Raw genomic sequence first — 15,214 nt, forward strand, 5'->3', positions numbered from 1 at the left:
TAACTATTTCTCATTGAGTTGACACACTAACCCGCTAATACAGAAAGAAATAGGAGGAGCTTTTTGTTCGCACCGTGAACAAAGACCAGAGATGATCTGCGATAAGCTTACTGGATAATTATATGAACTGTGAATACAAGCCATAAGCTCACTTTTGGGGGACAGATTTTATTCTGATATGTTTTGGTGATTTATTAAAACTTCTTGTTTTTTTTTTTTTCTAAGACTCTTTACCAGATTACTTATCCTACCAGGTAAATTTATTATGAAGAAAAGTTTCTTACCTTTACTATCCTTCCCAGGTTTATCAGGTTATTCTTAATTATAAGTCTTTTTTTATATTTCCTTGAAAACATTGGTGGTGAAAACCGTGCGAACCTAGTCGTTATTGGGCAAAACCGTACTGTGTTGTTAGTAAACCCTTTTTTATTTATTTTCTTTGGCTTTCTATAGGATAAGCAACTGTTTCACATGCAGACTTTCTTTGATATTTTAAAAATTCATAGAGTAAGGTGTTTTAGCAATTAGCTCAAATAACTACTAATAAAACATCTTCAAGTACTATTCACCTAGCTCAAATACTTTTAGGGAACTGTTGACGTTTACCCGTAAGCAACTATTTATTATGATTGCATCGGTAGGTGCGAGTTGGTAAAGCTTGAACCACTGCCCATATTAACCAAAACTAAAAAAAAACTTTTTTTAACTGGCAAGCGAGAAAAAAAAATGTCATTTATAGCTGATTCAGGAATGGTAGCTATTATGCCGATGATCTTAATTGTAAAATCCTACCAAATACAAATTCAAGGTTGATCAACCCTACAGCATGATGCTCTCGAACACTTACTCTAGGTAAGTAATAGGTCAGTGGTAATCTGTTTTTAGATAATTCTTTCTTTTTTATTTCTTTTTTTTTTCAATCCTCTGGTTCTAAGACTCAAATCTTTAACTCTCAGTTCCCATTTCCTTAATTACAAAAATCAATTTATTAATTACATTATATGGATGCGAACAAGCAGGCAATTAACTGCTTACCAAGATTAATCAAATGGAAAAATCAACTCAGACTTAAATCATTACTTCTAGAGTGCTCTATGAATTCTCAAACTTGTAGATCTTTCCTCCAAAACTTAAGGACGCTAAATGTGAGATGAGAAATGTCTCAAATCACAGGAAAGCAGCAAGGCAGTTGTATGACACAACTCGCAAACAAAAACTCAGAATGTGAAGTAAAACGGATTGACAAAAAAAAACAAAAAAAAACAGACTTATTAAGAACAGTAAAGAAAAAAAGGAAGGTAAACAGAAATGGTACAAAAAACAGCTGTTTCTGTCTCTGTTGTTTTGCGGTTGTCGTTGTTTTTTTTTTCGGTTCCCCATAAAAACAGAACAGAATACTGTAGAAAAATACAATAAATGGAAAGAGAAACGGTACGAAAAAACAAGAAAGAGAAACAACATAAAAAAACTACATAAAAAAAAACTTGTTTTGGTCAAACAAATATAAATATTCACAAGCCTTTGCAGCTTATTAATACTATGCTCGAAAGTCAAAATCCACAGAGGTTCATTTTTGCTATAAGTTTGAAATGCATGCAGCTTTCGTAGGAAATTTTTTGAAAAGAAAAAACAGATAAAAAAAACTTAATGTCGTACTTCGTCTGCCATTATCGACAAACTCGAACTGATTTGGACAGCGATTGACAACTCGGCCAATACCAGATGAACTAGCATCTAAACATCCCTTAATGAGACCTGAAATTTTTATGGACCTCGTGACGTAGAAATTAGGTTTTATATAAATTTCAAGATAGTTTTGAATTTACTGTTGCTACTGTCGAGTTCTATTTTCCATGAGTACAGAAAGTACAATTTATGTAAAAGAATTTTCATTCTTTTTCCGTTACAAGTTATTGGCCATATAGCTAGATGAGAGCGGGTTCTCAAAATTTATTTGGAGATAGTAATTTATCGCCTGTTTTTTTTTGTCTTTCCTTTTTTTGATGGTAAAGTAGTAACTTATTTTTCAGTAACATGGCAATCCGAGATGAAGCATGTCTTTTTTTTCTCTCTAGATTCATAGAACTGGGAGTCAAATTACCTCTTTCAGAAAATTTTTTTGGGCTTCTTCGTCCACCCTATGCAATTCTTTCAGAACCATAATTTCTTGTGTATCCCGATGAACAACCTTATAAACTTGTCCAAAAAATCCTTTTCCCAGCAACTCTCCTTTGACTAGGTCCGAGGCTCGAAATATACGTTGGGTTGATCGCCGATGTTCAAATCGAAAAGACTGAGTTCTTGCCAGGTCACATATATCCTGGGTTGGTTTCCTCTCTGGAGAACTAAAAAATATATTTAAAATTGAGATATGTTGAAAAATATTTCAAAACGAGCATGAACACATCAGTCATCCAAAATCAAACATATGAGAAATAAGACAGATATCTTCCGAAAAACGGGAGGTAATATGATAATTTGAAGGTAATACAAAGGCAAAACAAGTAGGAAATGAAAACAATACCAGAAAAAATTAAAACTGCAGAGGGTAAATCAACAAAACAATAAAGGGAAGATACAATGGTATTTTTATTTATTCGGCCTACTTTCCCAAATATAAAAAAAAATACTATCTTTCTTTCATACTTTTGTTCTTTCAAGCAGACGAGAGGGGGTTGCAAATAATAGGCAGCGCGCTAGCGCTGCCTAAGTAAAGAACGATATGGGCACAATTGTGTTTTTTTTTGTTTTTGTTTTTTTCTTCAGCCGGGCACTTCGTATCGAAGGAGTTGTCGTAAAAACTTCGAAAAGGGCTCATTCGATTGGAAATTGGAGTGGCTAGTGCCCTTTTCAATAGTCGAAAGTGATTGGAGCGCATCTAGCCCCCCCCCCCCCCCACGCCCATAATTCCCCCAAACACATCCAATCAAAATCTTGAGATAGCCATTTTGTTCAGCATAGTTGATTTCCGGACAGAAAATATATTTTTTAAGGAGGACACTCCCCCACAACCCTCGGGGCAAGTAAGGGTTTTAATTTATGCCCTGAGGGCATATAAGAACAATGTTGGCACAATGTACTATGTATTTTTTTTTACTTTAGAGCAGGGCACTTTATATGGAAGGGGTCGTCGTAGAAACTTCAAAAGGGTCTAATTCGATTGGAAATTGAGAGTTCTAGTGCAATTTTCAATAGTCAAAAGTGATTGCAGGGCACGTAGCCCCCCCCCTACACCCATCATTCCCCCAAACACATCCAATCAAAATTTTTGAGATAGCCATTTTGTTCAGCGTAGTTGATTTCCAGATAGAAATATGTTTTTTAGGAGGACACTCCCCCACAACCATCAGGGCAAGGGGTTTAAGTCATGCCCTGGGGGCATATCAGGTTTTTTATAGAAGGCGTTGTCGTAAAAACTTCAAAAAAGGCTCATTCGATCGGAAATTCAAAGGGCTAGAGCCCTTTTTAATAGTCGAAGCTGATTGGAGGTCAACTAGCCCCCCTACACCCATCATTTCCCCAAGCACATCCAATCACAATTTTGAAATAACCATTTTGTTCAGCGTAGTTGATTTCCAGATAAAAAATATGTTTTTGAGGAGGACACTCCCCCAAATCCCTCAGGGCAAGGGTTTTAAGTTATGCCCTGGGGGCATATAAGGTTTTTAAAGAATACGTTGTCGTAGAAACTTCCAAAAAAGCTCATTCGATTGGAAATTAAACGGGCTAGGGCCCTTTTTAATAGTCGAATGTTACTAGCGGCCCACTCCCCCCCCCCCCCCGACGCCCATCATTCCCCCAAACACATGCAATAAAAATTGAGATAGCCATTTTGTTCAGCGTAGTTGATTTCCGGTAGAAAATATATTTTTGAGGAGGACACTCCCCCACAACCCTCAGGGCGAGGATTATAAGTTATGCCCTGGGGACATATAAGGTTTTTATTGAAATCTTTGTCGTAGAAACATAAAAAGGGCTCATTCGATTTAAAATTCAAAGGGATAGTGCTCTTTTTAATAGTCGAAAGTGATTTAAGGGCAACTAACCCCCCTCTCACGCCCACCTTTCCCCCAAACACATACAATCAAAATTTTTAGATAGCCATTTTATTCAACGTAGTTGAAGGTTTTGGAAATTAGGTCTTTAAGGATGACAACATCCTCCCCCCAACAGCCCTCAGGGCAAGGGTTGTAAGTTATGCCCTGTGGCATATAAAGTTTTTATTGAAAGCGTTGACGTAGAAACTTCAAAAGGACTCACTCGATTGGAAATTGAAAGGGCTAGTGCCTTTTTTAATAGTTGAAAGAGATTGGATAGCGACTAACGCCCCTCTCACACCCACAATTTTCCAAAACATCCAATCAAAATTTTTAGATATCCATTTTGTTCAACGTAGTTGAACGTTTTGGAAATTAGGTCTTTTAGGATGAAAACCCCCTCAAAACCCTCAGTGCAAAGGTTGTAAGTTATGCCCATGGGGCATATAAGGTTTATATAGAAAGTTGTTGTATAAATCATATGTAGCGGGATCCCGCTTCCTTAGTAAAAAACGGGGGCGCTAAAAAGCGAGACATGAAACGGGGAATAAATAAAGCAAAGGGCACTCCTCCAAAGCCCTCAGGGCAAGGGTTTAAATTTATGCCCTGGGGACATATAAGACCGATGTTGGCACAATGTATTATTGATTATTTTTTCCTTTAGAGCAGGGCACTACGTATCGAAAAAGTTGTCATAAAAACTTCAAAACGCGCTCATTCAATTGGAAATTTGAGTGGCTTGTGCTCTTTTTAATAGTCAAAAGTAATTGGAAGGCGACTAACACCCCTCTCACGCCCACCATTTCCCCAAACACATCCAATCAAAATTTTGAGATAGCCATGTTGTTTAACGTAGTTAAAAGTTCTGGAAATTCGGTCTTGGAGGATGACAACCACCCTAACAGACCTTAGTGTAAGGGTTGTAATTTATGCCCTGGGGCATTTAAGGTGTGTATAGAAAGTGTTGTCATTTTCGAAAGGACTAATTCAATTGTAAATCAAAAGGTCTAGTGCCCTTTTCAATAGTCAAAATTGATTGGAAGGCTTGACATTTTTTTAGTAAATATTGAAGTGGGTATAATGTATTACTTTTTTTTGTTTTTGTTGTTAAGACCAGGGCACTTCGTATCGAAAGAATTGTCGTGGGAACTTCGAAAAAGGGCTCATTTGATCGACAATCGAAAGGGCTGATACCCTTTTTAATAGTCGAAAGTGATTTGAGTGCAACTAATTCCCCTTCCACTCCCATCCACCCGCGCCAATTCTCCCATTTCTGCTCTTAAAATTTAACCAAATCAAAATAACGTAGGTGTATCCAAGCTATAAAAGAAAGTAAACAGATTTTTTTGCGAATTGTATCAAGTTTTCCATTTCAGGTCAACTAGGGGAGTTATGAAACTAAATTAAACAGTACTATTTGTGTCCAGATTTTTAAGAAGGTGTATGTTGTTAAAAATTCCAGAAAATTTTTCTCCAGCATACAAATAGCAGGCCAAACAATCAAGTCTTAATAAACGAAAATATTTGAAGTGTTATTTTCTTTCTCCCTGAAAAGACTGTCAATATAAAACGAACAGAAATTAATTTCAAAACTTTTTGCACAAGATAAGCTTTTAAAAGAAAATTAAAGATCTCTATTTAACAGAAAATGAACAAAAATGGCATAAAATAATCAACCAAGCGTGAAAGTACCGCAAATCAGGATCAATAAATAAATCAAACCCCAAACGAACAGGAATTACAATAGATATACGAATCAAACTCAAAACGAGCAGAAATTAATATAAGTTGGGCGCAAAACCCATATGCCTTCCCAAGGCCAGAACAAAATTTGTACTTTACTGAAAAAATACAAATGAATGTGCATTGCCAGTTTAATATACATATACACTGATATTTAGTAATCAAAATGTTAATATTTATAAATGAACCACGGGTTGTTTTTACTTTTATCGCAGACGGCCCACGGACAGCGGATGCAGGAAGAACTCAAAACTGCTCACACAGAAACGGCACATTGCCGACGTTGATGCGCAAAAACTATTATGAGATACTCCAACAGCATAGTCATAATAATAGGCTGAATCAAGTTTCAGAAGCCAAGAAAAGATGTTTTAAAGGCTAGCCTTATTCACCTAGGCTAACTGTGTCTTATTAAGAATATAGATTTTATCTTCTATGCTCATTTCCTTGGAAAATTTCTCCCAGGCATTGAGGATTAAATGGTTTTGCATGTCTCTCATGTCCTTTTAACATATATTAATGGACGACTTCTAATAAGTATTATTAGTTTCTCAGTTACTTGCATTGTCTGGCTCAAAGAGGCTATGATTCAAAATAACTGATTTATTTTTCAACGGTTCAGTGCAGCCGTTGAACTGTTATGACAAATAAACCTGCAGCAAAAAAAAAACCGTTGAAATTTGAAGGACGAAGCAAAAACGGCCATTTTGCAGTAATTTTTGAAATTTTGTTGATTACTTTGTAGCAATAATAGACTTTCAACAGCTGCAGTCGTAATGAAACTCGTTCTCCGTAAGGTAAGGGTAGTTGCTATTTTTGCGCACCATGGCTGCGATTTTCAATGTATTTTTGTGCGTTTTCTTGCGAAGTTCGTAGTTCGAAGGCGTAGTTCGAACTACATTTTTCAGCAATTTGCAGCATGGGGGAGTTAAGTTTGAGACTCGGTCAACCGGTCACACTAGGTCCACGCAAATATCAAATTGGAGTGACACTAATTACATAGTGGTTTTTTGATTACATAATGAAGTTAAATATATTTTAATAAGCACCGCCTTTTCCATAGCTTAAAGTTTCAATTTGTACTTTTTGAACAGGTTGTACTAGTCAGAAAACAACCTGTGAACTTGTAGCTTAGTCATTTTTCAGCATTGAGGTCATGATCACAGAGTCGATAAGAAAATATTCAACGCTCATGTACGAAAGTACTTTTATATTTATGAAAATGTGAGCTTCAGTGTGAGCCATGGGCTAGACTGTTATTCGCGAGAAGACAAGAATTGACTAGATTTGGGAAGCAAATCCAGACCACTAGTGGAAAGTGTTTCCAGCTAGTTATTTTTAGCTGTAAATTCAAAGTATTACGCTCATGACTTTAATGAAATTTCTAATTCCGACTCGCTTCTTTATTGTGTAGTCAATAGCTTCAAGAAATGAATAGGGTTTTTAAAAACCTAGCAAAGTCATTGATGATACCTAATCATTATTGTTTATTTAATACGAAAAAAAATTATCATAACGACGAGAGCATGGTCAATTGTTAAATAACTCGCTTTTTCAGTCATTATTTGCGAAAATTTTCAATATATATATATATATATATATATATATATATATATATATATATATATATATATATATATATATATATATATATATATATATATATACATATATATATATATATATATATATATATATATATATATATATATATATATATATATATATATATATATATATATATATATATATATATATATATATATATATATATATATATATATATATGCATATGCGCATATATATATATATATATATATATATATATTTATATATATATATATATATATATATATATATATATATATATATATATATATATATATATATATATATATATATATATATATATATATATATATATATATATATATATATATATATATATATATATATATATATATATATATATATATATATATATATACATAAATAGATGTATCCGGGAAATTCCGTACTTTAGTTCAAGGCCGTATCCAGGGGGGGTTTACCCGGTTTGAACCCCCCGCCCCCCCGAAATTTTTGACCGAGTCGAAAATAAGTCGAAAATTATTAAAACCTAGGTAAAAATCAGTAAAATTAGTCGATAACTGAGTCAAAAATTAGTAACTCCCCCCCCCCCCCGAAAAAAATCCTGGATCCGCGCCTGCTTTAGTTATTGGAATATCTTTCCAAATGAAAGTTCATTAAAAGTATATTCTTTTATTACTGATTGCAAGGGCGTATCCAGAATTGTTTTTCGAGGGAGGGGGTTGCAAAAAACATTTAAAAACACATCAAAAATTTGTTTATGTGCTTAATTTTTAACGAGTCGGACAAAAATTTCACGGTGGGGAGGGGTGGATTGAAACCCTATAGATCCCCCTGGATACGGCCTCGACTGATTGCAAGCATAATCAGCGTACTTATTAATGAAAATTTTTCGTATGATAGTCAAAAGTGATTGAAGGGCAACTAACAGCCCTCCCAAGCCCACAATTTCCCCAGACACAATCAATCAAAATTTTGAGATAGTCATTTTGTTCAACGTAGTTCAAAGATCCGGAAATTGTGTTTTTGAGCATAACAACCCCCCCCCCCGCCACTACAGTCCTCAAGGGCAAAGGTTGTAAAGGAGCACTCAGGGCAAGGGCTGTAAGTTATGGCCTGGGGGCATATAAGGTTTTTACAGAAAGCGCTATTGTAGAAACTTTAGATAGGTTTCATTGGATTAGAACATGAAATAGCTAGTCTCACTTTAATAGCCAAAAGAGATTGAAAAACAACTAACCCCCCTCTCATACCCACCCCGTTCTCAAACACATCCAATCAAAAATTTCGACAGCCATTTTGTTAAACGTAGTTGAAAGGTTCGGAAATTATGTTTTTGAAGATGACAACCCCCTTCCCCAAACGGTCCTCAAGGGCAAAGGGTGTAATTTATGACCTGGGGGCATATAAGGCTTTTATAGAAAGTATTGTCGTAGAAACTTCAAAAGGGCTCATTTGATTGGAAATTGAGAGGACTAGTAACCTTATTAATAGTCGAGGGTGATCGGAGGGCGAATGCCCCCCATACACCCCCATAGCCCTCAGGACAAGGGTTGTAAGTTATGCCCTAGGGACATAAAAAGCTTTTTAAAGAAAGCGTTGTCGTAGAAACTTCAAAAAGGGCTCATTCGATTTAAAATTGAAAGTGCTAGTGCCCTTTTCAATAGTCGAAAGTAATTGGAGAGCAAATAACCCCCTGCCACGCCCACCATTTCCCCAACACTTCCAATCAAAGTTTTGAAATAGTCTGAAAAAGCTTTGAAAAGGTTTTGAAAATAGCCATTTTGTTCAATGCAATTGTAAGGTCCGGAAATTATGTCTCTGAGGATAACAAATCCCCCCCACCCTCAGGGCAAGTGTTGTAAGTTATGCCCTGGGGGTATTGGGGATATATAAGATTTTTTATAGAAAGCATGGTCATATAAACTTCGAACGGGGCTCATTGGATTGATAATCAGAAGTTCTAGTGCTCTTTTTAAGAGTCAAAGTGATCGGAGTGCAGCTGCCCCCCCACACACACGTCGTATTGTCCCGAAATACATATAATAGAAATTTTGAGATAGCCAATTATTTCAAAAGAGTCTAAATATCATATAAAAAGGCTTTTAGGGTTAAAACAAACCCCAGAGTCTAGGGGCAAGGGTTGTAAGTTATGCTTAGGAGGTTTTTAGGGTTTTTATGGAAGGGATGGTTGTATAAACTTTAGAGAAGGCTCATTTGGTTATAAATTGGAATTTCTAGTTCCTTTTTAAGAGTCAAAAATGAAGGAGGGCAGCTAGCCCCCCCCCCATCTTCCGACAATCCGTCTTCACCGGATCTGATTAAAATTGTGAGATAGCGATTTTGCTCAAAATCGTCCCAAGAACTAAAACAATGCCTCTAGGGTTGACAGCTCTCAGGGCAAGGGTTGTAAGAGTAGACTAGAACCTTATACTTCTAAGAGTCCTATGTACCAAACAGGTTTTTCTAGTAGTCCTATTCTACAGGGCATTACACCTTTGCCAAGAGATTTACGCAATACCGGTCCTATATCTAATACTTCTACGACGCGGATTAAGGAAAATTTTTTCTGACGTAAGGACAGGTTTTTTTTTTTTTTTAGCATTTGCAAAAAAGGGGTAATTAGTGATTGGAAAATTTTTTAATGCTTTTACAATCGGGGATGTTTGATTAACCTTTGCAAAAAAAAGGGTAATGGGATTTGCGAATTGGAGGAGATGCCATGATTATGTACTGCATAATACACAAGTGATGTTTTGGAGAGCATTGTCAATTTAACGAGAAATGACTGAAAAGTGTTTTGAAAGAGATGGGTTGCATGGAGGGTTGAGTTGCATAAGAGTTCAGTTAAAGAGGGTACAGTTACACGGAGGTTTAGTTAAATGGGGTCGAGTTGCATGAGGGATCAGTAGCAGGAGGGTTCAGTTGCATGGGGGTTCAGTTGTACAGGGTTTCAGTTAAAGAATACCTCCTCGACATTAAACCTAAAGAAATTTATGTATTTGGAATAAGCGTATAAAGACAATCATTTTCATGTACCTATTATTATTAAAATTCTGTTTTTAGAGTTATTGTTACTTTTAAATGAGGTGTACTTTACATTCACCTTGTTTCTCAAAATACTGTTTTTTATTAGGTTGTTTTTTTTGTAGTTGGTTTCTTTTTTGCTTTACTGTTTGACTTGTTCGGAATTACGAAAAAGGATGCTCGTTGAAATTTCTTAATGACTAAAGATTTTGTTTTTTCTTCTAAAAAGCTTAATATTCTCAAGGTTTTAGCTTTTGGCGGGTAACATTAAACCTAAAGAAATTTATGTATTTGGAATCAGCGTATAAAGCCAATCATTTTCATGTATCTATAATTATTAAAATTCTGTTTTTAGAGTTATGGTTACTTTCGGACGAGTTGCACTTTACTTTCACCTTGTTTCTCAAAAAACTGTTTAAAATTAGGGGTTTTTTTGTAGTTGTTTTCGTTTTTGCTTTATTGTTCGACTTGATAGGAATTCTGAAACAGGATGGTCGTTGAACTTTCTTAATGACTAAAGATTTTGTTTTTTATTCTAAAAGGCTTAATGTTCTCAAGGTTTTAGCTTTTGGCGGGTAACATTAAACCTAAAGAAATTTATGTATTTGGAATCAGCGTATAAAGACAATCATTTTCATGTACCTATAACTATTAAAATTCTGTTTTTAGAGTTATGGTTACTTTCGGACGAGTTGGACTTTACTTTCACCTTGTTTCCCAAAAAACTGTTTAAAATTAGGTTTTTTTTTGTTGTTTGTTTCGTTTTTCGATTTATTTTTCGACTTGATAGGAATTCTGAAACAGGATAGTCATTGAAATTTCTTAATGACTTAAGATTTTGTTTTTGTTCTAAAAGGCTTAATATTCTCAAGGTTTTAGCTTTTGACGGATAACATTAAATCTAAGGAAATTTATGTACTTGGAATCAGCATATAAAGCCAATCCTTTTCATGTATCTATAAGTATTAAAATTCTGGTTTTAGAGTTATGGTTACTTTCGGACGAGTTGCACTTTACTTTCACCTTGTTTCCAAAAAACTGTTTAAAATTAGGGTTTTTTTTGTAATTGTTTTCGTTTTTGCTTTATTGTTCGACTTGATAGGAATTCTGAAACAGGAGGGTCGTTGAAATTTCTTAATGACTAAAGATTTTGTTTTTTCTTCTAAAAGGCTTAATATTCTCAAGGTTTTAGCTTTTGACGGATAACATTAAAGCTAAGGAAATTTATGTATTTGGAATCAGCGTATAAAGCCAATCATTTTCATATATCTATAATTATTAAAATTCTGTTTTTAGAGTTATGGTTACTTTCGGACGAGTTGCACTTTACTTTCACCTTGTTTCCCAGAAAACTGTTTAAAATTAGGTTTTTTTTTGTAATTGTTTTCGTTTTTTGCTTTATTGTTCGACTTGATAGGAATTCTGAAACAGGATGGTCATTGAAATTTCTTAATGACTAAATATTTTGTTTTTCTTCTAAAAGGCTTAATATTCTGAAGGTTTTAGCTTTTGAAGTATAACATTAAACCTAAGGAAATTTATGTATTTAGAATCAGCGTATAAAGCCAATCATTTTCATGTATCTATAATTATTAAAATTCTGTTTTTTGAGTTATTGTTACTTTCGGACGAGTTGCACTTTACTTTCACCTTGTTTCTCAAAAAACTATTTAAAATTAGGGTTTTTTTTGTAATTGTTTTCGTTTTTGCTTTATTGTTCGACTCGATAGGAATTCTGAAACAGGATGGTCGTTGAAATTTCTTAATGACTAAAGATTTTGTTTTTCTTCTAAAGGGCTTAATATTGTCAAGGTTTAAGCTTTTGGCGGATAACATTAAACCTAAGGAAATTTATGTATTTGGAATCAGCGTATAAAGCCAATCATTTTCATGTATCTATAATTATTAAAATTCTGTTTTTAGAGTTATGGTTACTTTCGAACGAGTTGCACTTTATTTTCACCTTGTTTCCCAAAAAACTGTTTAAAATTAGGGTTTTTTTTGTAATTGTTTTCGTTTTTTGCTTTATTGTTCGACTTGATAGGAATTCTGAAACAGGATAGTCATTGAAATTTCTTAATGACTAAAGATTTTGTTTTTGTTCTAAAAGGCTTAATATTCTCAAGGTTTTAGCTTTTGACGGATAACATTAAACCTAAGGAAATTTATGTATTTGGAATAAGCGTATAAAGCCAATCATTTTCATGTATCTATAATTATTAAAATTCTGTTTTTAGAGTTATGGTTACTTTCGGACGAGTTGCACTTTACTTTCACCTTGTTTCCCAAAAACTGTTTAAAATTAGGGTTTTTTTTGTAATTGTTTTCGTTTTTGCTTTATTGTTCGACTTGATAGGAATTCTCGAAACAGGATGGTCGTTGAAATTTCTTAATGACTAAAGATTTTGTTTTTCTTCTAAAAGGCTTAATATTCTCAAGGTTTTAGCTTTTGACGGATAACATTAAACCTAAGGAAATTTATGTATTTTGAATCAACGTATAAAGCCAATCATTTTCATGTATCTATAATTATTATAATTCTGTTTTTAGAGTTATGGTTACTTTCGGACGAGTTGGACTTTACTTTCACCTTGTTTCCCAAAAACTGGTTAAAAGTAGGGGGTTTTTTTGTAGTTGTTTTCGTTTTTGCTTTATTGTTCGACTTGATAGGAATTCTGAAACAGGATGGTCGTTGAAATTTCTTAATAACTAAAGATTTTGTTTTTCTTCTAAAGGGCTTAATATTCTCAAGGTTTTAGCTTTTGGCGGATAACATTAAACCTAAAGAAATTTATGTATTTGGAATCAGCGTATAAAGCCAATCATTTTCATGTATCTATAACTATTAAAATTGTGTTTTTAGAGTTATGGTTACTTTCGGACGAGTTGCACTTTACTTTCACCTTGTTTCCCAAAAAACTGTTTAAAATTAGGGTTTTTTTTTTAATTGTTTTCGTTTTTTGCTTTATTGTTTGACTTGATAGGAATTCTGAAACAGGATAGTCATTGAAATTTCTTAATGACTAAAGATTTTGTTTTTCTTCTAAAGGGCTTAATATTCTCAAGGTTTTAGCTTTTGACGGATAACATTAAACATAAGGAAATTTATGTATTTGTAATAAGCGTATAAAGCGAATCATTTTCATGTATCTATAATTATTAAAATTCTCTTTCTTAGAGTTATGGTTACATTCGGACGAGTTGCACTTTACTTTCACCTTGTTTCCCAAAAACTATTAAAAATTAGGGTTTTTTTTGTAGTTGTTTTCGTTTTGGCTTTACTGTTCTACTTGATAGGAATTCTGAAACAGGATGGTCGTTGAAATTTCTTAATGACGAAAGATTTTGTTTTTTCTTCTAAAAGGCTTAATATTCTCAAGTTTATAGCTTTTGACGGATAACATTAAACCTAAGGAAATTTATGTATTTGGAATCAGCGTATAAAGCCAATCATTTTCATGTATCTATAATTATTAAAATTCTGTTTTTAGAGTTATGGTTACTTTCGGACGAGTTGGACTTTACTTTCACCTTGTTTCCCAAAAAACTGTTTAAAATTAGGGTTTTTTTTGTAATTGTTTTCGTTTTTTGTTTTATTGTTCGACTTGATAGGACTTCTGAAACATCAGCGTATAAAGCCAATCATTTTCATGTATCTATAATTATTAAAATTCTGTTTTTAGAGTTATGGTTACTTTCGGACGAGTTGCACTTTACTTTCACCTTGTTTCCCAAAAACTGTTTAAAATTAGGGTTTTTTTTTAGTTGTTTTCGATTTTGCTTTATTGTTCGACATGATAGTAATTCTGAAACTGGATGATCGTTGAAATTTCTTAATGACTATAGATTTTGTTTTTATTCTAAAAGGCCTAATATTCTCAAGGTCTTAGCTTTTGACGGATAACATTAAACCTAAGGAAATTTATGTATTTGGAATCAGCGTATAAAGACAATCATTTTCATGTATCTATAATTATTAAAATTCTGTTTTTAGACTTATGGTTACTTTCGGACGAGTTGCACTTTACTTTCACCTTGTTTCCCAAAAAAACTGTTTAAAATTAGGGTTTTTTTTTGTAATTGTTTTCGTTTTTTGCTTTATTGTTCGACTTGATAGGAATTCTGAAAGAGGATAATCATTGAAATTTCTTAATGACTAAAGATTTAGTTTTTCTTCTAATAGGCTTAATTTTCTCAAGGTTTTAGCTTTTGACATTTAACATTATACCTAAGGAAATATATATATTTGAAATCCGCGTATAAAACCAATACTTTTCATATATCTATAATTATAAAAATTCTATTTTTAGAGTTATGGTTACTTTCGGACGAGTTGCACTTTACTTTCACCTTGTTTCCAAAAAACTGTTTAAAATTAGGGTTTTTTTTGTTATTGTTTTCGTTTTTTGTTTTATTGTTCGACTTGATAGGAATTCTGAAACATCAGCGTATAAAGCCAATCATTTTCATGTATCTATAATTATTAAAATTCTGTTTTTAGAGTTATGGTTACTTTCGGAGTACTTACTTTCACCTTGTTTCCAAAAACTGTTTAAAATTAGGGATTTTTGTTTGTTTTCGTTTTTGCTTTAATGACTAAAGATTTGTTTTCTCTAAAGGCTAATATCTCAAGGTTTTAGCTTTTGACGGATAACATTAAACCTAAGGAAATTTATGTATTTGGAATAAGCGTATAAAGCCAATCATTTTCATGTATCTATAATTATTAAAATTCTGTTTTTAGAGTTATGGTTACTTTCGGACGAGTTGCATTTTACTTTCACCTTGTTTCCCAAAAACTGTTTAAAATTAGGGTT

The 15,214-nt window shown here is 33.4% G+C and overlaps 1 protein-coding gene across 1 annotated transcript in view; it reads right to left on the reverse strand.

Annotated features, from left to right (window-relative positions):
• LOC148954505 (LIM domain kinase 1-like) overlaps positions 1–15,214 on the reverse strand; it is a 180,627-nt gene that overhangs the window by 24,432 nt on the left and 140,981 nt on the right. Inside the window, exon 9 of the mRNA XM_089086304.1 lies at positions 2,102–2,345. Within this exon, the coding sequence (XP_088942430.1) occupies positions 2,102–2,345 (244 nt within the window). The remainder of the gene's footprint in view (positions 1–2,101; positions 2,346–15,214) is intronic.

The sequence above is a fragment of the Artemia sp. Qi Xiang Cuo genome, chromosome 3 (genome assembly GCF_049724085.1).
Source record: "Artemia sp. Qi Xiang Cuo chromosome 3, ASM4972408v1, whole genome shotgun sequence".
Classification (NCBI taxonomy): domain Eukaryota; kingdom Metazoa; phylum Arthropoda; class Branchiopoda; order Anostraca; family Artemiidae; genus Artemia; species Artemia sp. Qi Xiang Cuo.